Genomic DNA, 23,793 nt, shown 5'->3' with positions numbered 1-23,793 from the left:
ATACAGCAGGATGGCAACATCTGGCCATCTGCGACGTCTGATGACCGGTCCTGTTTGGAGAGGGAAGCACCAAAGACCAAAAATGAAAAGAAAGCACATAAAATCTTAATACAAGCAGCCCTTTTCCCTGCTACAGACTTGTCTGAATGAGCAAGGACTGCGTGATGCACTCATGAGATCCACTCTTTCAGCATAAGGCCACACCTGATGATAAATTGATTTCTTGAGGCAGTCAGGTTTCCAAAAGTGGGCATGAGGATCATTTTTTGTCAACCACAGATTGAGCTAGTCACACGCTGCTCACCCTGACATTGCTTTAGTTGCCCAAAACCCCCTGAACTTTCCTAATACTACCCAATTAAGAAATCTACGTTTGCTGAATTGATACAGAGATGTTATTTAACCCCCAGCTGCAAAGGAGCTCCCCAAAAAGGGGAAGGAGACAACTCAGAACATAGAAACCTAGTGGGACATTGTTTGCCAAGGCAAAAAACCATAAGGCACTAACAGCAGTCTGTCGGAGGGGAGGAAAAATAAACAGCCCTTGTTTAAACCCTCCTCTCGCCTCAAAACAAAAATGCTCAGAAACTCAACTGATTAAAGGAAAACCCAACACAATACAAAACTAGTCCCTCTTCCTCCTGAAGGTAGCAGATTTTTCAGATGACAAAATAGCCTATTAAAAAAAAAAAGCAGTATCTAAATATATTGAAATATATTGTACATAAGCATACATTTTGTGATATTGAAAATTCTCCCAAGACTTCTTAGCACGTGGAGGCTGTGCCTTGGGCTCACGCACACGTACAATAAAATAACACCAAGTTTTTAGCCATTCGTTTCTGCGGCTTCTCGGGTCACTGCTCCGTTAACATGAACCAACCCAGACACCGTCTGTCACAGTAGACTTCTTTGAAATTACAGTGAACCCCATAGTTTCTAATACACAAAATGTGTCACACTTCCAAACAAGGTGCCATGGTCTCACGTATAAAATGTTGCTCATATTTAGACACTTTCAGTAACTCCTCAAAAAGGATCCCAAACATTACTCGAGAAAAAAAAGGATGAAAATACAAGTCCAATTTTAAGTAACACAACTCTCCCTTCAGCTGCTCCACACACACACAAAAGAGCTAAAGAACTCTAAGCACGGATGTAGGTTTTTTAAAATGTCAGATTTATTTCCATTTTGATACCAAAGAGCTGTTCTGCTCTGCAAATTAACTGACAAAATAAGCTTTATTTTGGTTTGGGTTTCACATTGTATTTGCTTAAAAAAGATAAGATTTTCTGATAAGCTCTGCAAATTGAAGCTCAAATTACATTTTCTCTTCTTGTATACTACCATGTTCTAATTAAATCTGCAAATCTTGAGGTTTTATTACTTCTGTTACCACTAGCTCTTCCTGCTATAGTACGGAAATTATACTGCACACATATAAACCTGTATTTATGTACAGACACAGAATCATAGAAATAAAAGCACTGGGCCGACATAAAAGCTGCTATCCGCCCCAGCAGGAACTCCAGTCAAGCAATGTCCTGCCCATGAGTCTAAAGGGGATTTTTCCATGGCCTTCAGGTCAGGCTCAGCAAGAATCTCTCAAGCATGGCAGCAGAAATGGGGAAACTGCCAACTCCATTGCAAGATCAAATCTAGAGCTCCTTAAAATAATACCTATTTTAATTTATTATTTTTCTGCTAACAACAACAAAACACCCCTATGTATCAATGTTTTAATGCAACAAATTTACATTATCTTTTCTTATACCAGGACTTTCCTTTACCCGTTTAGTTTTAGTACAGATGATCCTCCCTAACAGAGTATTTACAGAGAAGGAAAAATAGTTAAACATCAGGATATTTATTTTGCATACAAATATTTACAGCAAATACTTTAAAAATTAAGTATTCAAAGTTTAATTGACTTCACTTCAAAAAGCTTCATGCTTTTATGTTATAAAAACATATTGCCTTTACTGTGCTCAAATTTAGTATTCAGATCTCTGGATTTTCTTAGAAGAGCTTTCTTTTGTGCTTCGTCAAATCGATTGACTTTGAGATCCTGGTCTCGGTCAAATGGCCTTCTTTCTTGAGGTTTGTTCTTTTCTTCAGACGCTTTGCTCTTTAGCTTTTTCTGATGTATGTCCATGAGAGATTCTGACCTCTTTGACTCCTGGAAAAATGGGAAGAATGAAGAGGAAATAAAGTATGACAAAATATTAGCAGTGTACATAAAATCCAAATAGAAAGATTGGAATTAGGAAGGGTAAAAATTCCAGAAAAAGACGACAGCTTGTACACTTCCCCTAAGCGTCTGGTTTTGGTCACTGCTGGAGGCAACTAGATAGCCTTAGATCTTACTCTCATGCACTCTCGTGTTTGAATAAGTACTCTTAACTTTTCAGTATTTGAATCATCTGTTTTAAGCCCACAAGACAAAGTCAGAGGCTTGAGCTAAGCATGTTGTTTTGCCAAGTCAAGGATGTTAGTTGTGTTTAATAAAGGGCATGATCCAGCCTAAATACAAACATAAAGCTTTTGCTGATTTCACAGGGGAGCAGGATTAGTTCTCACAAGATTATGTGGCCCCTCTTTTAGTCAGATGAAGTGTATTTGTGTATCCCTAAGTAGTCAATTTCTCAGCTTCTCAAATCATTACAAACCAGCCAAAAGACCAGTCCAAACTAATTCTCTCATCAGAGCAAAAGACGAGCAGCTCTGTTTTCATATGTCTAGGAGCACAAGACCTTTATTCTGAGTGGTTCATTCCCTTCACTCCCTGTGCAAACACTTACTCATCACACATACAAATAATAATTCATATGTGATGTAAGAAATGATTCTCATGGAAACGGAAACGGACAAATACTTATTCATGTTTAACTGCATCAATGTTGACAGAATTGCACCAGAGAATGTATATGGCATCAGCATTGAAAGAATTAACTGTAAGAAACTATTTCAAGAATTAAAGCTCCTTTTCTGTGAAAGTATCCTTGATAAAGGTCAGTGGAGAAAGAAATAGGAAGAATAGAGGAAAAAAAGTTTAAAGAAAAAAAGAACACCTGAAAATCAGAAAAGAGCTGATTTAAAAAAAATAAACAACAAAACAACCCAAGAAACATTGTTCTTAACAAGATGCCTTCTTCAATTTTTTTTTTTTTTTGTTGAGAGAACTCTGTTAACATTAGAAACAGTAAAGGCCTATATGTTTTATTCTGGCCAGTGTACAAAGCAAAACTCTTAGTTTACATGAAAATTATTCTATGTTCATAACGGACAGTCGAAACAGACAATGCAGAAGAAATTTAAGACAGTAAGGTAATAGCTCTGAATTTTCCAAGCCTCTAAGTCAAGAGGGACATGTGATTTAATGAACTACAAATAAATTATTGAAAGTGCCAGATAAACTTCAATCATGTAATATAAGCCAAGGCTGTGATTCTCAAGTTAATTATACTCTCAAGAGACCAGACTGACTTCCATAAGACTTCAGGCCATATATCAGGGAAGAGCTGGAACGAAGAGCTGTAAGGCAGGCAATAGTCCATAGACTCCAGTGGACAGGGTTGGCAGACAGAAAAGCGAGAGGGAATTTGACATGGAGTTCAGATTTCTAGTAATCAACATCTGTCTGTGAAAATTACTTGCTTCTGCAGAGACTGAGGAAAAGTTCATGTAATAATGCTGTTGTAATGAGCAGTTAATTTAATTAATTACACAGTGTAATTAATACATTGATCTGCTTAGCCCATCAAGCTTCTTTTGGGTTAATGCATATTTTGCCCTAAAAGTTAAATTTTTACTACCGTTTTATTCTTGGGATTTGGTAATTTGGAGAAACAAGCTAATATTTGAATTAAGGTTGTGTTTTAAGGAAAACACCACCTAAAAAAGAGACAATATACACAAACCCCAATTCTGTCACACTGTTTTCAGCAGCGGCTTGAGGACCCAACCCTGCTCTTGTTGAATTCAATGGCAAATGTTCTAATGACTTAAACAGCACTAGGTGTGGGCACTAAAAGGGAAGACTGTAGTGGCATCACCATGGAAACCAGCAGCACTAGAAATGAGAACCAGCAGAAAAGAATGAAGAATTAAAGGAAATGCAGGAAGAGGAAGTATTTTGCTATTACACTTACATTGTATGAAGCCACCTGCTCAACAAGTCTCTTGTCTCTCCCAGATAATACAATTTCTTCATTATCCTTACTGGTTGACTTTTTGCCTCTTCTCTTTCCTGATTGAGTAGAAGCAAATCACACACTATAGTAATCAGAATTTCTGAAGTAAAAAGCACAGAAATCTATATTTACTTGAATTAAATCTGAAGAGTAGAGGCCATGATAGAGGCCACCAGATATTTTTTGCTCAGCTTGATAAAAGAAGAAACTGGACACACTGTAACTGGAAATTCAATGAGCTGATACAGAGTACCTGACTATTGCAGAAGGGAGAGGGAATAAATGAGTATCACTGTTACTTAAAATCATTATTTGCTTGCCTTTACCTTTAAGCCTGAATTAATAAGTTTTGATAACAAAGAAAAATCTGGGAAAAAAAAAAATCACTGAACAGCTCAGGGTAACTGTACTTTGTTTTCACAGCATATCAACAACATACATACTGCCTGCATGCTCACCTTGGCTTTTCTCTCTCTGTCAGCTGGCGTATCTGTCCAAATAGATCTATCGCCTGATTTATCATCAGCCCTTCTCTTGAATGTTCTTGGGCCAATCCAAAGCTCTTCAATTCAGGTGGAAGCTCTGTCATCCATGATTCCCTGGTAAACTTTCTTAGGTTCATGCTTTACAAAAGAAATATTGGGGGGTGGTGGTGAGGGATTAAAAAAGCAGATAACCAAAAATTGCTGTCTGAATCTCTTTAGCTTCCAGCAGAAATAATGGATTTTTTTTTGTCTTAACAGTTGCAAACACTTAGCATCCCCAGCAGAACTGCAACTGGGTTCACACAGAAATAGGCAAAGAAAAACACAAATACACTCCAGCAACAAAATATTAGAAATTAAGAAATCCAACTTACACTGTCTGCTGAAGTAAGTTTTTCCTTCATTCTCTGAGCTCTGCGTTCAAATTCTTTAGACACATCAGACTCCACTGGTCCTTTAGCAGGCATTGGGCCTATAAGATTGTCTTCTTCCTCACTACTATCTGTGACCTTCCAAAAAAAAAAAAACACCAAACCCAAAACATTTCTGTCAGCCATAGTGCTAAGACCATCAAGAAACACTTTAGCTTCATACAATTAGAATGATTTTGTCTAGAAGAGCATATCACAGAATCACAGAATCAGCCAGGTTGGAAAAGACCTCAGGGATCATCGAGTCCAACCGTTGCCCTGGCACCACCCTGTCAACTAGACCGTGGCACTAAGTGCCATGTTCAGTCTTTTCTTAAACACATCCAGAGATGGTGACTCCACCACCTCCCTGGGCAGCCCATTCCAATGGCTAATAACCCTTTCTGAAAAGAAATCTTCCTAATGCCCAACCTGAACCTCCCCTGGCGAAGCCTGAGGCTATGTCCTCTTGTCCTATCACTAGTTGCCCGGGAGAAGAGGCCGACTCCCACTCCACTACAACCTCCCTTCAGGTAGTTGTAGACTGCAATAAGGTCACCTCTGAGCCTCCTCTTCTCCAGGCTAAACAACCCCAGCTCCCTCAGCCGTTCCTCGTAGGTCAGACCCTCCAGACCCTTCACCAGCTTGGTCGCCCTCCTCTGGACTCGCTCCAACACCTCGACATCTTTCTTGAAGTGCGGGGCCCAGAACTGGACACAGGAATCAAGATGCGGCCTCACCAGTGCCGAGTACAGAGGGACGATCACTTCCCTAGACTGGCTGGCTACACTATTCCTAATAGAGGCCAGGATGCCATTGGCCTTCTTGGCCACCTGGGCACACTGCTGGCTCATGTTTAGCCGGCTGTCGATCAGCACCCCCAGGTCTCTTTCCACTGGGCCGCTTTCTAACCACTCTTCCCCCAGCCTGTAGAGCTGCATGGGGTTGTTGTGGTTGAAGTGTAAGACCTGGCACTTGTTCTCGTTGAACCTCATGCCGTTGGTCTCGGCCCATCTATCTAACCTGTCCAGATCCCTCTGTAGGGCCTTCCTACCCTCCAGCAGATCGACACTCCCACCCAGCTTGGTGTCATCTGCAAATTTACTGAGGGTGCACTCAATCCCTACGGCTAGATCATCTATAAAGATATTGAACAGCACCGGCCCCAGAACTGAGCCCTGGGGAACACCGCTAGTGACCGGCCGCCAGTTGGACTTTGCCCCATTCACCACCAATCTCTGGGCTCGGCCATCCAGCCAGTTTTTAACCCATTGAAGAGTCCACCCATCCAAGCCCCGGGCAGCCAGTTTGTCCAGGAGGATGCTGTGGGAGACAGTGTCGAATGCCTTACTGAAGTCTAGATAGACGACATCCACAGCCCTGCCCTCATCTACTAAGCGGGTCACTTGGTCATAGAAGGAGACCAGGTTGGTCAAGCAGGACCTACCTTTCATGAATCCATGTTGGCTGGCCCCGATGCCCTGATTGTCCTGCATGTGCCGTGTAATGGCACTCAGGATGATCTGTTCCATCACCTTGCCTGGCACCGAGGTCAGGCTGACAGGCCTATAGTTCCCTGGATCGTCCTTCCGACCCTTCTTGTAGATGGGCATTACGTTTGCTAATTTCCAGTCAGATGGAACTTCTCCAGTTAACCAGGACTGCCAGTAGATAATAGAGAGTGGTTTGGCAAGTTCATTTGCCAGTTCCTTCATTACTCTGGGGTGAATCCCATCTGGGCCCATAGCCTTGTGGGTGTCCAACTGGCACAGCAGGTCACTAACCGTCTCCTCCTGGATTACGGGAGGTTCACACAGCCCCCCGTCCCTAACTTCAGGCTCTGGGGGCCGAGTCTCCTGAGGACAACCGGTCTTGACATTAAAGACCGAGACAAAGGCGTCATTGAGCACCTCTGCCTTTTCCTCATCCCCTGACACTACACTACCCTCCTCATTCAGCAAGTGGTGGAGGCTCTCCTCGACCCTCCTTTTGCTGTTGATGTATTTGTAAAAGCTTTTTTTGTTGTCTTTGACTGTAGCAGCCAAATCAAGCTCTAATTGAGCTTTGGCCCTTCTAATCTTCTCCCTACATGACCTGGCCACGTCCCTATAGACCTCCCAAGTTACCCGACTCTTCTTCCAGAGCAAATAGGTTCTCTTTTTTTCCTTAAGTTCTAGTCTAAGTTCCCTGTTTAACCAGGCTGGTCTTTTTCCCCGACGGCTTGTCTTCCTACACACCGGGACAGCCTGTTCCTGAATATTTAGCAATTCCCTTTTGAAGCATGTCCAGCCTTCCTGGACTCCTTTGCCCTTCAGGACCGACTCCCAAGGGACTCGGTCCACCAGCCTCTTAAACAGGCTAAAGTCAGCCCGCCGGAAATCTAGGGCAGAAGTTCTGCTCTTGCCCCTCCTTACTTCCCCCACTATCGAAAACTCTAACATTTCATGGTTGATACTCCCAAGACGGCCACCGACCCTCACATCTCCCACTAGTCCTTCTCTGTTCACAAACAACAGGTCAAGCAGGGCCCCTCCTCTAGTGGGCTCATTTACCACTTGCATGAGGAAGTTGTCCTCCACACATTCGAGGAATCTCCTGGATTGCTTCCTCTCTGCCATGTTGTATTTCCAGCAGACATCTGGCAAGTTGAAGTCGCCCACAAGTACAAGGGCCGGCGACCGGGCGGTTTCTGACAGCCACTTGTAAAGCGCCTCGTCCGCCTGCTCATCCTGGTTGGGTGGTCTATAACAGACTCCCACCGTAATGTCCGCCCTGCCAACCTTCCCCCTGATCTTCACCCATAAACATTCAACCTTGTCATCCTCACCATCTTCCTCAATTTCCACACAGTCCAAGCACTCCCTAACATACAGCGCTACCCCACCGCCTCTCCTGCTTCGCCTGTCCCTCTTAAAGAGCTTATAGCCATCCACAGTTGCACTCCAGTCATGAGAGTCATCCCACCACATTTCTGTGATGGCAACCACATCATAACCTTCCTATAAACCTAATGCAATGCATCTGCCAGTTAGACAACAAAAACCTGGATTACAACTCCAGGTTAGACCTGTTCTAGCACTTCAACAAGGATACTTAGTCTCCACGCTTCCAAAAGCATCATCTCTTGTCTGAGGCAAAACTGCTAGTAAACACAGTGGCAATACACAAAGTCCTGCTAAAGTAGCAGGAGCTACTGCATGTAGCCACATAGCCTCTGTGGCCATAGATAAATTTGAAACTCACAAGCGTACATCTTCGATACTTTGGGCTTTATCATCACTAGCAAAATTTGGATGCGTCTCTGTCCTAAGGATCGCAATTTTCGCGCTGCAAGGAGAAGCATCTCAAGCTCAGATTCTGTAAGGATGCTAGAAAGACTAACATGCAAGCTAGGGTACAGGGGCATGCATGGTTCTACACCCCTGGGACTATAGTACCTGCCAGTCTAATCTCTTGGTTCTGTCATTCGCTTCTTCTATCCCTTTTAACATTGCATTCTAAGCACTTATTTGGAGAACTGCTCAAAAAACTAAATTTGAAAGGGACTAGATGTTAAGAATTTTTGTGAATGCCATGGGTTTTACAGAAAGCTCACAGGTCCCTCCAAGTTAAAATGGTACAGATGTGGACGGAGGCAGAACTAGGCAGAAAATGGTGATGCCACAGTGCCCTACAAGCAAAGTTAAGGTGCCCGATATCTACAAAAGTGAAAAGATTTAGCTACAGTCTGAACGTGGGCAATAAGGCAATGGGAGTATGATGATGACAAGGCTGTATACTCAGGAAACACAGAGCATTACTTGAGAATATAAGTTGATGGCAAAGAAGTTTCAAGTGGAGGATGAAGAAGGTGGGGGTGAATGGCTTGTTTTTGTCATGCCAAACTTCGGCTACCAGGTGGACATCCTAGAACCAAGATACGACACCAACAGAGAAGACAAGGGCTCAAGAGTGATGAGCAGTGCAAAAACAGTATCAGGAGCCTTCTATGTAAAATAAGGCTCCCGAGGCAGAGGTGACCCAGTGGAGAACACAAGAACAGAGTACAGAACCTCACTAGAAGGGTCATCTAATAGGAGCATGTGGAATGGAGGACGAGTGAAAGGAAGAGGAGAGCAGGAAAGGTATCCTGCTACACTGAGTTCAAGCCTAATACTTCAGGCTGCTCATAGCTGGCATCCCACTGCTGTAGAGGGATTTGGGCTAAGGAAGACAGCAGGTGTGAAATAAGCCACTTCAGTCCTCTGTGTGCCATTTGCTACAGAAACTGGCATGCTTTAATGACACTGCTCCAAGCTAACCAAGCCAGTTGGCCCTGTCTGCCTTTAGGAGTCAGCAAAGGTATGAACAGCAGGGAAGGCAAGCTTCACGTAGCAAGAGACACAGTTACGTATGGCTGTGGACCACAAAGTGCAAGAAGAGGCTCAGCAAATTTAACGTCTGTAAGATCAGTTGCATGAAATGGATGTGAAAGACTGAGGAGGGTGAGAAATAGCTGGTCATTTATAATCATCCATCAATGCAAGGTGGTAACACCAATTTCTCTTGTCATTTTTCTCAAAAACATTTCCATAGTCAAGCTTTCACTAATTATCTACCATTGAGCTATTGCTTCAACTTTTGAAGAATGAGGTGACTGCATTCTCGCCCTTTTTTTTCCAAAGAAGGAGTTGGTGGGGAAGAGGAATAACCATCCTGAGAAACCAAGGTAGCAAAACACCTCCCTCTCTCTTTGTACAATCAAAAAATGCAAAGATGTAAGACTTTCATAGTAAATTGTATTGTAAAGTAGTTGAGGACGAAAGACAAATTCCATGCTGAGTTTTAATTGAAGAAGCATGTCTTATTTCCTTTCTCATTAGTCTTAAGTTCAATTCACTCCATTACCACCTGCCTCAAACAAGATGAAATTAAACAAACATTAAAATATACTGCTTTCCAGTTTGAAGGGGAAATCAATACAAAGAGAAGAGTCAGTATGGACTAAGCTGCCTCTAAAGATGTACTAGAATACAAAATAAGGAAATAAATTAAAACAAAATAAAAAAAAATTACCCATCATATTCAAATGTAAAAAAAAAAATAGAGTACTATTAGGAAGAGAAAAAAATAAAACAAGCTAAGTTCTGTAATAGCTGTAACAAAGCTGATACTAGAAGATCTGTTTAGGAGAAAAGAGACTTTTTTGTTTGTAAAATATATAAGCAGACCAGTTTTGACATCCCTACCTCAAGAGATTTGACATTATGATAAATTGCTTAATCGGTATTTGGAGTTATAAGATGATGAGTATCTTAAAAATGTCAGACAATCATTCTTCGTGAAGGATTATGACAACACTCTCTGTAGGAGGCTGGAGAATGATGTACTTCACAACTGCTAATCAAAAAAGTGAAGTCCCAGAGCAGCCTTTGCCTCATTCCTTTCTGGCACATCTAGCATGTCCCATAGTGCCTGGGAGTTAAACTTAAAAATCTAAGTATTTGAGAAATAAACAAAATAACTTAATTCTCACAATGAATTAATATTTAGTTTATCATAGCATCAGAGAGATTCAATTGCCTAAACACTGGTATCCAGCACCATTTTTGATGTCTTAGGGTATCCTGCCTGGCTTAAGAGGTGCTGCCCAAGAAGGATGCAAGCTTCTCTAAGGTGCTACTTCCTATCTGCCAGCCCACTGCAGGCGATTCAGATCTTCAGAATGGTACTAGAAGCCCACGTTTAGGGAGCTGAATCTTCCCCACACTTCTAGCTATATGTTATCATGCATCTTATTCCTGAATGTTCTTTAGTAGTACATGCATTATTTTGCAGCTAGGGATTAGACTATAGGAATTCTACCTAGTTTTTACCTAACCTGATGAGAACAGTCAAAAAACACGAACCAAAAAATTTGTGTCAGTGTCACTGTCCTGCTCTTCTTTACTCCCAGTTACAGGTATCATCTTGCTATTGGTAAGAACAAGTAGTGACACTGTAGTGTCACTATTTGCATTCAAGCCTTGTCTTGATTGCATTCTTTTGGATAAATTTATTTAACACATCCACTAATAAACATTTTTAAGGAGGTGAAGATATGTGAAATATTCAATCATTTTGCTCCCCCATCAGCAAAGGAGTAAAAGCTTGAATTACAGGTAAATATTTTCATTCTAACAGGTTGCATTACTTCTTTAATGTCTTTAAAAAACTGAACTTTGCCAAGGTGTTCACTTGTGAAGGACATCACATCAAAAGAAAGAATGGAAAAACATTAGGAAGAATTACTGTGACTGCAGTTTAGGATGCCTAGATCTCTTGTGTTCAGTGAGTGCATCATCCATCTAACAACACAATCACAACAAACCAGACCAGCCTTTTTCTTTTTTAAGGGTTATATATGCTTCAGTATTTGACTCAGGCAAAAATATGCCAGACACTTTGTGGTCTAAAATTAAACTGTCATGCTGAAAAGTAAGTCTAGTAGACTCTTTCACGCTCCTACTTGTTTAAGCACTTCAGATAGCTTGTAGTAAAACAAAAGGCTTCTGTTTTCACAAACCTGGGTACGGAATTCTGATGGAACAGGCGGTCCTATGAAACATCTGCTATTCCCGGTGTCCTGTGAAGGTTTCCTAAAGCCAGGTGGTAACGCAGGACCTATAATGGGCCTTGAGGGGGGCGGGAAAAAAAAAAGAAAAACTTGTTTTTCAGTTGAGGGGGAAAAAAAAAAAAAAGGAAGTAACACAACCAACATGGACAGTACATGAAATGACAGCCTTCCACTGTTTGCTGCAGGAAAAACATGTAGTATATTAACACAAACATAAAAATCAAATGTTGATGATAAGAGTGATTCTCCTTCCTCCCCATGCCAACAGTGCCCCCTATGAGCACACCATAGAAATAACTGAATAAGAAGAGTTTCTCCGTTTTCTGTGAGGATCTCTGAAGATAGCTGGGATGCAAGAAAACAAGGAAAGCTGCAGCACGCAGTCAAGGAAATCCACTTTTTTTCTTCTCTAGCTTCCTTCACCAGATTCAAGAGCAATGAAAGGTGGGAGGTAAATATATGCTACTCTTTCTATAGCAACAAAGCCAATTTTGTTCATTCTTGCCTTGCACCACAGCTTCACTGTCCTTCAATAAACAGAATCAGCAAACTGCTCTGATTTTAAGTTTATTTTCCCTTGGAGTGGGGATGAGAGAAGAAAAGTTTTGCCATCCCAGGTAACTTCATTGGTTTGGTTTTACACAGCAGCTCCGCAAGCAGTATAATTCAATTGTCTCCAGGAACACAGAAAGGTGGGAATCTCTTTTCCATGGTGAAACCAGTTCAAAGCATACTACAAACTGTGCTTGTGGTACTGAAGACTTTTGCATGAGAGTTCCTCTTAATAATCCACCATCGTATTCTTTAAAGCTAATAAAAGCTAATTAAAAACCCAAACAATTATCACCTGAAGAAATATCCAAGTGACAGTATCCTCACAAACTATCAGCAAAGACTTTGTTTATTAGGATCTTCAGTTTCTGAGCTTCAGGGCAATCAAACGTAACACAACATGAATTGAATTATGCTAATTATGGTCTTCTACTAAATTCCGCATAATCTAATCAGTACAGCACTGCTCTAGTGATATTATTGTCAGGATTTGAAGAGGGGAAATAAAAAGCAGAAAGTCCTGCCAGAAAGCCAACCGCAGACAGACAGACACAAGCAATAAATGTGAGTTCAGGCCAGGACAAGGGCACTGGTGAGGTTTCAAACCCAGGCAAGAGCTCTGGGTTACATTTGAAGTTCCACCCCCACCTAGATGCTGCTGCTGCAAAAAAAGAACCAGTTTTTATTTTCCTCTGTTCCTTTCTGACTGCTTTCTTGTTAAGACCATATTTCAAATTCCCAATATAAAGAGATTGAATTTAAACCTATACAGATACGGCCAAAACAATCTTTTATTTTAGTATATAAGTACCTTTATTTTGCATGGAGAGACAGTTAAACCAAACGATAAAAAAAGCTTTCTACTAGAATATGTAAGAACATCGATGCTGTGGGCTGTATCTGCACAACTTGTGAAAAAGAACACATCTCAAATACTCTGTCTTGCTTCTGTCACAGGTCAAAGGCTCTTCCAAGGAATAGAAAAATGGTTCCCATATTCATCCCTCCCACGCTTTCCATTTCTACGCCTTTTTTTTTTTTTCCCACATGAATAACCCTGGCTCATTCTCCAGCAGCACACGGCCAACGTGATTTTGACAGTTTCCTGGATGTCCAAAGGCTCTCTGAACTGGTGAAGTGAATCAAACTAAATTGGCAACTTCGGTACCTGTCTATACACGTTCAAAAAAACACCCCAAACTTATAATGAATTAAGCTTTCATTTAAGTAATATTAGATTTCATATATGGCAAAGAATACTTTCCTGTTGTTGGACTTGGAGTCCTTGCTAATGCATGTTTCAAGACAGGCATTTCAGCATTCTGATGTACGACATAAGATATTTTTAAGATAACCTTCGCTCTTTACCTTGATGTGTGAATACTTAGGGAATATTTATGAGTGCTGCACTTCTGTCTAACATTCATAAACAGCAATATCCTTTCCAAAGTTGAAGGAAATCTGTTCATATATATATATATATATATATATAATGCTGGAATGATTCAAACAATTTTTAACAAGCTGTAAATTGCCACATGAGCTGCTCCAAATCATGAATATGTTGCTTTGACAAGTTTGGAAAAGATATAATAGAACAAAAGCTTTTCTAAAAGAATTCACGCAGAGCTAATAAACAGTATGTCCATACATTGAAACAAATAGCCTGCATTTGTTTCAATTATTCATGGCTAGATCATCAGCTGGCAATCTGCTTAAGGCTAGGGGCAATGCAGTGGGGAGACAGTTAACAGCATTGTGTCTACACCCTGCACAGCTTACAGCACAACTAGACTGCCAGGTGTATGGGGGTGGAAGACAGACAAGGCTCTTCCCACACATCACACCTTTCCCACCTGTTCAGGGAATCAGGCTGGGTGCAAAACAGCTCTGCTCAATCTGCTTTCTCAGTGTCTGCTAGGAGCAGTTGTATGGTGAGCTAGGACAAAAAAAAAAACCCAGACTAGCAAGTGCCTTTTACTGCTTTGATCTCTCATACTCACAGACACAGAGCAGACTCTTGCTCTCTGAATGTAAATGCAAGTTATCCAGCATTTTGGAAGTAAACTGCTAAGTAGAAATACAAGTTGTGTGAATATATAAAAGACTAAGATTATATGATGGGTGACCACCTGTATTACTGCTCATGTGTCTAACTTTCACAAGACAAGCTGCCTCTTTTCTTCCTCTTTTCCTTTGCACACTTTGACATAACATTTTCCCACAGGAGTATTCACGTCAAAAAATCAAGAAAGCGAGAAGGCTACCTCTGCTGATATTAATAGCTACAAGTATTTAGTTGCTTTATTAGAGATCACATAATTTTTAGTGACTTCCTAAATTTTGTAATTGAAATAACATAGTGTGCATACGAAATGCATGAAAAAGAAAAAATATTAGTTACTCTTGGACCATTAAAGCACCAAACTAGCCCACTGAGCACGATACCCACAATTACAAGAGTTTGCCAATTACAGCAAAGCGTAAGCAAACAGATACGAAGAGGATACTTCCAAATAACCTTAGTTACATAAATTCTTGTTTTCCTAACCACTGCCAACATCATAAAAATTTATCCAAACTAAAAAAAATTTCAACTTTGAAATTTCCTTTGAGACGGTATACTACATACACAACTCAACAACAAATTGAGTCACTTTCCTAGAACTGAAAACTCATACCTGACAGGTAGGTATTAATTTATTTTATCTACCAGCTCCCTATTGCTCTGAGGAAGATAACAGTGATCAAGGGACTCTTGTACCTTTCATCAATAAGTGTCCCCCTGGAAGTACCAATTTCACTACGGATTATCATTTCAAATTATAGAAGGAAGTGTACAGATTGATGTAAAGACTAGAAGGCTGTGAGACACGGTTAAGTTCTGCATAGGAAATTCATAGGGTTTTTTTTGGAAAGTATTTTTTAATTGCATGCATTCAAATGGAAAGTTTCCTGATAGAGGCTATAAATAATGCTTTTTTGCTTAGACCTGACAGCTTGCCTTCTAGAAACCTACACTGTTCAGATTAGTTGTCTACCTGGAGACACATAAACAACAATCCTTGGTGCATTTGCAAACAACAATTCCAATAATGTGCATTGTATTGCACCACACAAAAGCTAACTGCTCTACTCCCTCACAGCCCAGAATGAACTACAGAACTACGGGTCCTTGTACCTGTAATTTGTTTTGTCTGCACTGAGACCCATCATAAGAAACGGTAAAAATTTGACATTCAAAATATAACTCAAGACAAATCCCATTTTTTCTTCTTCTCTCCAACCTTCCAACCAGGACTAGGGTGACCATGTGTTCTGTTTCAAGGGAGTGCTGTTCCTGTTCTCAGAATGTAGAGGAAGCAATTCTAATCATCTGAATCTGAAGTGCACAATTGAAGTGTTCTGTAATAGTGCTACAAAATATTTTATGTAAAATAATTGTGTTTTAAGGAAAAGAGTCTGAATATAATTCCATAATTACCTCTCTGGAGAATCATCCTCTTTTTTAAAACCAGGAGGAAGAGCAGGCCCAAAAAAGCCATCATCATCATCGTCTTCCTGAATTCTTTTTGGCTTTCTGCAAATACAAAGATTTCACTTAATAATTACCTTGACAGGCATAGCAATTATCTACATTTTAAAAAGGAAAAAAAATACATAAAATTATTTCAGTCTTATGTACTAAATATCCTGCTGTTACCAAGGAAACAGTGCAAAAGGATCCAAAATAATTTGAAGCAATTAAAAAATTGGGAGCATAAGCTTCACTCCAAAAATGCTCTGACATTTAAAAAAACATTAAGAATGCTTTTGCTGTGGAAAGAAGAGTAGTACAATGTTGAAATATCATTTTCTAGTCACAAAGTAATTTTAAATTCGGCACACTTCTTTCTCCATTTTTATACACTGTCTGCATTTTGACTAGTATTTTTCCCAGTTCAGTTCTAATGAACTGAAAAACTGTTGAATAAGACAACAAGAAAAAAGCGAGTAATAATTACTCTAACACTCATTAAAATGGCACAATGCCCTTCTAGTCCCTTATACAAGGCCTAGCACAAACACACACAAGTTCTTAACATAGCAATTGTGAGTAATCAACCCCACCAAATCAGAGTATGTGCAGACTCCTGTTACTTGCTAAACAGTTTGGTTTTTTTTTTCCATTAGAATTGACTTAATTGAATGCATAAATTCATGCCCATAAATAGTTCTTATGACCTCTCAATGAGAGGTAGTATACCAGAAACAGGGCAAAACTCAAGCACCAAATACTTACATACATGTTAAGTGGTGTCTGTCCTTAGTATAAACAAGCAAAACATTAAGGATTTCATTACTTTAATTGCAAAACTAAAATAAAACATGTAAATACAGAGATCTGATTGCCCTGAATAACTTAATTCCACCGCAGGGTGTCAAACAGGTCAGTTGAACATTCTTGACTGCAAAGAATGTGCAGAACAAGTACACAAGTACAGGGTTTACCTTTTTATTTATATACCACTGTCCCTTTCTCATAATTTATGCAGACACATTTCATTTGCAATACAATGTAAATATACAAATAACCTAAGAACATACTCACTTGGGTGCTGGATCTCCTGTCTCCTCTTCAGAATCTCTGTTTGCGTCTTTGGGTAGAGGAACAGATTCTGAGTCGTCATCACTGTCAGCAGTTTCTGAGCTACAGCTGCTTTTATAGCCTGGAGGCAGTGCTGGTCCTGCAACTGAACATCCAGAGTTATTTGGGATACTCGTTTGAAATGTTTAATAAGTATGATCTATCTTGGTATTCCCAAAACACATCTCTACCTGGAATTAAGTTTATTCAATCATTGCTCTGTCTAGCATTTAGAGAAGGTATCTAAACAAACTTCTAGAAGTTACTGTTTTCAGCACCATATTTCAACAAACCACACACACCCCCCCTCCCCAAATTAAATTAGTATCTTCTGGAACAGGACTAATGAGTGTGTTCTGGAACAGGACTAGAAAGCCCTGTTTCATCTAACAACCAATTTCAAATGCCCATCGTATAAACTGGTATATTTAAAAGAAACTACCAACTTAAAGCATTTGAAGCTTACTAGTGAAGAATCACATCATTTGTACATACACAGGATGGGAGACCACAGATTAGTGGAATTTAATTGCCAGCCTGCTTTAGGAATGGTTTAATGATTAAGGTTATTCCCAGTTCAGCTAAGCATGAAGAGTAGGCACAGACTTAAGTAGTCTGCTGAAAAAAAGGGTAATTTAGGCATTCAGACTTCAAAGAATCGTTGCTGTCAGAAGGGCAGGGCAGTGGATGGAGCTCTCATGCTCTGGTCAACCCTTCACCCTCTGGAGTAATGAGGAGTGGGGGATACCCCAGCAAAGGAAAAATAGAGACCCTAGCACTGCTAACAGGCCTGAGCTGTTTCTGGCACTGTCCCCACCAGCAGGCACAGCAGTTTATAACCTTATTTGGATAGAGTACCATGCACACTGGATCCAGAAACAGCTTAGCCACTGACCCTAACAGCAAATGCCCCCCAAATGAGACACTTAACACAGGTACCCTCACAGGCTCAATCAACACAGAGCCAGCTGGAGTAAGCAAAGACCAGCACTGGTCCCAAGAGAAGAGGCGTTCCCAGATCCAGGGCAGCGCATACACACACAGCACGAACAGCCATCCGATACAACGGAGATTTGATCCTACTGATGATTTAGAATCCTGAAACACAGACACCATTCCTCCTTTTAATATTTCAAGCACTGAGTCCAAGACTGACAGGACAGAAAGATGTCTTGGTGGGGAAAAGACATTGTTAGCTTTATGAATAGTCAAGGATTAGATGAAAAGATGAGGTGCAATAAAACACATAAATGAAGGGTACCAGGAAATTACATCTCCAGGTAAAGAACGACAACCTTTTGATGGTGCAAAATAAAACCCGATACAGATTATGGTTGCATTGTTAGCTGACAAAGAGTAGGCAGAAATTGAGTCCTTCAAGGGAACTTCATAAAGCTTTTACTCCTCTTTAGCACAAGGCACAGAACAAGGACAGTCTACTAGTTACAAAGCATCCAGACAGATCTGCCACTTATTTTGTTTTCTGTTTTAACGGGAAAGGTTTTAACCAGGACATACAAATGCATTTCAGCACTAAGAAGGAAAAAACCACAACACGCCAGCCTATAAAGGTAAAGTAAGTTCAAGATGAGAGGGAACCAACAGATGAATGATCAACAGGAATAAAGACTGCTATCAAGAAGCCTCCCATTTTGGGATGATAAGCACCACTGGATAAAAAGCACTTAAAAACCAGACAAAACCCACGCAACAGCTTTCTCCAGCCACCTGGTGCCCTGATATGATGAAAGCAGAGCTTCATTTGCTCTGAATGCAGACAGGTAAGAGAAAGGACTTGGAGTGAAAGGAGCAAAGTGAGATGCGGTTTGATGAGTCTGATACTGCAGAGGAGGAGAGAAATTGGGAGCAGCTTTGTGAGCTGGAAAGAACTAGTAAATCCAGAACTATTTAAGGAAGAAGACTGCTCCCACTGACATGCTGTCCAACATCAGGGCTAACATACATGCTTTCTATCCCAACTCCTCTCCATTACGCTGGTACAACTGTTTGCGTGGGCTATGCAATAAACTGGGTCAGGGAACTTAAAGAGGCACAAAAATAACAGTGCAAAACACAGCACTGCCCTGAAAGAACTGTTTGTGAAACTGCAGCCTGAGCAGGACAATCAAAAACAAAACAGAGACAGAGACAGGTTCATGACAGGAAAATCGTGTTTAAAGCCTGGGGAAGGAAAAGTCATTGGACATGGTGAAAGAAGTGGTGGAGAGACTTGGGAGAATGCGAATTAAAAATTAATATGGTCATGGTACTGACGGAGACTAATAACCAGCACAGGTGGGGACAGAGCTATGGATCGGGGTGGGGAGCGGCAGGAAAGAGTAGAGAGGAAGGAATGGGAATTCCTAAGCATAGATTCTGGGAGCAAAGAAAGGGTAAGGAGGGAGACCAAGATCTAATGAGAAGTCTGTGAATGAAATTCCCTGAAAGCCAGGAAAAAGTGGAAAGATACAGATCAAAGGAGGAACAGAGGAGAGCTCAGAGTGTCAGGAAACTAAAACCAATAAGGTGAGGAAGAGAAATGGATGCAGCAATGGTAGAGCAACAGGAAAGTGAGGAAGTAACCAGAACTCCGAAAAACTCAGAGCAAGACAGCGGGATAAGAGTGTGAGAACAAAATCTTGGGATAGAGAAGAGAGAAACAGAGCCAAGGATAGATCTCAAGTCACACTGAAGTGAATGTTTCACAGTTGCTAGAAGTGGCTATCCTACTGCCGTTGCTCTGACTTGCCCTCTCCATTGAGCTGCCTCTGGTGACTATTCGCCTGAAAATGAAGTCAATTCAATTCATAAACCAAATGAAAAACTACTTTTTCTTTTGTTTTTGCTAGGTTAATGTCTGCTGTATTTGGTGATTCTAAGCAATCTACCACACCATCAGATAGGCACTGCGAACCTCTCAAGGACAGACAGGAGAGGGGCCTTTCACCTTCAGCAACCCTGATAGATCAACTCCGACACGTCACATCAACACATCTGTACTTTAACAAATGTGGCCTTGATGCAGAAATAGACAAAACCCCCTTCCGCATCTCGGGTTATTTTTGTCCGTTCCCTAGCATTTTTCTCCTGCTGGTACAAGGACAGCACAGAGGCAGGGATGAATGAGCCAAAGGAAGTATGATTCTTCTGGCAGGAGCACATTTAGGCCAGCTTTGAAGAATCATCATGAGATGAAGAATAGGGAGATGAGTGTGTCCCATGGGTGGAACAGTGACAAGCTGAAGAAGGAAAGGTAAAGGATTTACCAGGGATGAGCTTTTGAGTCTGTTCAACTACTGTTTGCTCCCATCCTGGTCCTGATTAAGGGTTGCAGGGCTTGAGTAGCATCAGTTCTCTGACACCAGTGGACATGGGTATCTCCTGGCAAAGTCCGTTTCAGCTCCCCCCACATTGACCTACAGGCAGAGCTGCAACTGGCACTTCACCTTAGTTACTCCCTTATCTTCCGAGGCAGGGATGCACAAGGAAATGAACAACCAAGCTTTTAACTCTGCTCACATTTCGCAATGCGAAACACATGTTAACATCAATGTGATTACACAAGCTACAATTACATCTTCAGTTTTTCTTCAGTAAAAAAAAAAAAAAGAGGCAAGAATTCGCATGCTAAAAGTTACAAGTATTAACAGAGCTGTTATGTCAGAGGTTGGATCTAGGTGATCTTTAAAGGCCCCTTCCAACCCAAACCATTCTGTGATTCTATGTTATGCATATCCCGAGGAAAGAAATGCAAATCTCAGAATGGATCAACAGACATTTGTTTTTTTCACTACATCTAGCACGGCAATGTCATATTGCAGACAGAAGACAAATGCTTATCTGGCAGCCAAGAGGGCAAACTGAATCCTGAGTTGCGTCAAACACAGCATGACCAGCCGGTCAAAAGAGGTGATGATCCCGCTGTGTTCAGTGTTGGTGTGGCCCCACTTTGAACCCTGTGTGTGGTTTTGGGCCCCACAATTTAAGAAGGATGTGAAGGTCCTTGAATGCATCCAGAGGAGGGCAACAAAGCCAGTGAAAGGGCTGGAAGGAATGTCCTGTGAGGAGCAGCTCAGGACTTCGGGCTTGTCTAGTCTGGAGAAAAGGAGGCTGAAGGGCAACCTCATTGCTCTCTACAGCTTCCTGAGGAGGGGAGGTGGAGAGGGAGATGCTGATCTCTTCTCCCTGGTATCCAGTGATAGGACACGTGGGAATGGTACAGAGCTGCACCAGGGGAGGTTTAGACTGGACATTAGGAAGCATTTCTTTACCGAGAGGGTGGTCAAACCCTGGAACAGGCTTCCTAGAGAGGTGGTCGATGCCCCAAGCCTGTCAGTGTTTAAGAGGCATTTGGACAATGCCCTTAACAGCAGGCTTTTAACTTTTGGTCAGCCCTGAATTGGTCAGGCAGTGGGACTAGATGATCGTTGTAGGTCCCTTCCAACTGAAATAGTCTGTTCTCTTATATCATAGTTCTGAATGAAACCTTTTTGACAGAATTCTCAGAATGGCTGCTCAAAGTCCTACTTCGTTGTTGTTGGGAGGCAGAAACTATGAAAGTAGAATAAAAAAACAAGTGTTCCTAAAGAAAAGCAAAGAGCAGCTCAAATATCAGTGAGACCAGAAGGAAAGAAAACATATGGGAAAAGCTGTTCAGCTTTAAAAGGTGAAGTATCTCTTAAAATAGCTAGAATACACAAGGGAATAGTCACAGAACAACTTCTAGGCCCATTCTGTCTCAAGACCCAGCAAGTGTTACAGCACAGAAGATGCTTGTGGCAGCCTTACCACACAATTTTGTCACTCAGAACCTCCAGGAACAGGGCTCCAGCTGGAGCTGTACTTCTGTACAACAAACACTCTCTCTTTCTCCTCTGCACTGCATCAGTATGGCTTGTGTTGAGCAGGTACACTTAGTTGTTGTGCCAAGCTGTTGTAAGTCAGGAAAAGTTTACAAAAGCTATAAAACCAAATAAACAACCCCCCAATAGTTGAGGTTTGGGGGATTTTTTTTTTGTATAGGCAAATAAATTCCTTCATCCACTTCACACAGAAATGCCCAAGCACATCTGCCAGTGTAACTGTACTACTATGGAGCTGATGTACACTGGGACAAAAAGTGGACAAACTGGGCTGACTAACCTAGACTAGATACTGGCAAAACACTTTGTATCACGAAATCATGACCTAATGAGAAGTTTAACTTATTTTGTTCAGTGGATTCATACACAATATAAATACCTGCAACATGTACCAGTATGTTGATAGAAAGTCAACACAAATATGCATAGGAAAGGCTACATCAGCTCAAACAAGCAAGTAGTCAGGACTTCAGTGTAAAGCCAAGCTAGGACCCGGAGCTTGATGTTGCTATGGTGTCAGCTAAGGCAGCATCTTTGCTTTCTCTTCCTATTACTCCCTCTTCTGGATTAAAAAACAAGAAGCGCAGAGGAGCACAGCAAACCCTTCCCATCAGAGCTGCTTTGTTCGGAATAACCGAATGATCACTGAAACACTGCCAGAAATTGAATATATTATATATACTAGTGACTTGAACCAGGGAGTACTAACACTCAAACTGCTACTTCCAGAGATATTACTGATAGGGAACATGTAAGAGTTTAAGTGGGGGAAACTGAGCTCTGCGGCAGAAGAGCCAGCCTGGCAGCTGGCTGGTCTCAGAGAGACCCCACTGCTGATGAGACCCTGGCAGGTGAGGCACCACAGCCCCCATGATAGCCTGTCAGCTCTGTGTCCCAAGGGAAGCTGACTGAAAAACCACAGTTTCACAAAGTGTTTTGGTTTGACAAAAGAAAGCATGCTGCAAAGCCCCAACCACCGTGTTTTTTCTCTGCCCACCAACTTCATGATCAGAGCTACCACAGAACAGAGGGTTCTAAAGCGTGTGTGGGACTTGAGCAGGAAAATAATAAATCATAGAATCGTTTTGGTTGGAAAGGGCCTTTAAGATCATGGAGTCCAACCATTAACATGGCACTGACACCACTAAACCATGTCCCTAAGCACCACATCTACTCATCTTTTAAACACCTTCAGGGATGGTGACTCAATCACTTCCCTGGGTAGCCTGTTCCACTGCTTGATAACCCTTTCAGTGAAGAAATTTTTCCTGATATCCAATCTAAACCTCCCCTGGCACAACTTGAGACCGTTTGCTCTCATCCTATCACTTGTTACTTGGGAGAACAGACCAACACCCGCCTCACTACACCCTCCTTTCAGGTAGTTGTAGACAGCGATAAGGTCTCCCCTGAGCCTCCTTTTCTCCAGACTAAACAACCCCAGTTCTCTCAGCCGCTTCTCATACATCAACGCGGTATTTTTCCCAAACAAGTTTCAGGCTGTTCCACACCCGCAGGATCCCATCGCACGCCGTTTTTTTTCCTGAAGCAGTCACTATAAAAACCACCCGGGAAGTTCCGCCTCACCGACGCCCCACACCGGGCGGTGAAACACCCGCCGCAGGGGTGGCCGCGCTCCGCCCCCACACGCCCGTTCCGGCCCCCGCACACGCCGGGGCCCCGCGGGGCCGCGCTCGCCTCCTACTGAGGAACGAGGAAACGGGGGGGGGCGCCTCCTCTCCCCCCTCTCCCCCGGCCCTGCCGCGCGCGCTCAGCGGGGGGGCAGGCGGACGGCCCGGAGCCGCAGCCGGTACCCGGGGCGGGGCGCCCCTCGCTCCTTACCCTGGCTGAAGTCCTCATCCGGGTCCGCCTCGGCGCTGCGAGGGAAGCCGGGCGGCAGCGCGGGACCGATGAGCTCGCGCGCCATGGTGTCGACAGGCGCATGCGCGCCAGGAACTCGCGCTCGGCGGGCCGCAGCCCGGCCCCTCTCTCTCTCTCAGTTCACTCTACTTCCCCGCCCCTCCGCCGCCGCACTTCCGGCGCTGCCGGATGACGTTACGCCCGCTCG

The 23,793-nt window shown here is 42.1% G+C and overlaps 1 protein-coding gene across 1 annotated transcript; it reads right to left on the bottom strand.

Annotated features, from left to right (window-relative positions):
- Positions 1 to 1,159: 1,159 nt before the first annotated feature.
- On the bottom strand, positions 1,160 to 23,751 carry GPALPP1 (GPALPP motifs containing 1). Its single transcript, XM_068425346.1, is given in 10 exon segments — positions 1,160 to 2,180; positions 4,153 to 4,245; positions 4,653 to 4,747; positions 4,750 to 4,798; positions 4,800 to 4,817; positions 5,054 to 5,188; positions 11,634 to 11,742; positions 15,721 to 15,816; positions 16,828 to 16,969; positions 23,568 to 23,751. Coding segments are annotated over 10 exon segments (1,041 nt in total). The 5' UTR covers positions 23,653 to 23,751; the 3' UTR covers positions 1,160 to 1,961.
- Between the last annotated feature and the right edge of the window lie 42 nt (positions 23,752 to 23,793).

The sequence above is a fragment of the Nyctibius grandis genome, chromosome 2, assembly GCF_013368605.1.
Source record: "Nyctibius grandis isolate bNycGra1 chromosome 2, bNycGra1.pri, whole genome shotgun sequence".
Classification (NCBI taxonomy): Eukaryota; Metazoa; Chordata; class Aves; order Nyctibiiformes; family Nyctibiidae; genus Nyctibius; species Nyctibius grandis.
The sequence above is the reverse complement of the archived record's forward strand: the minus strand, read 5'-3'. Positions and strand labels throughout refer to the sequence as shown.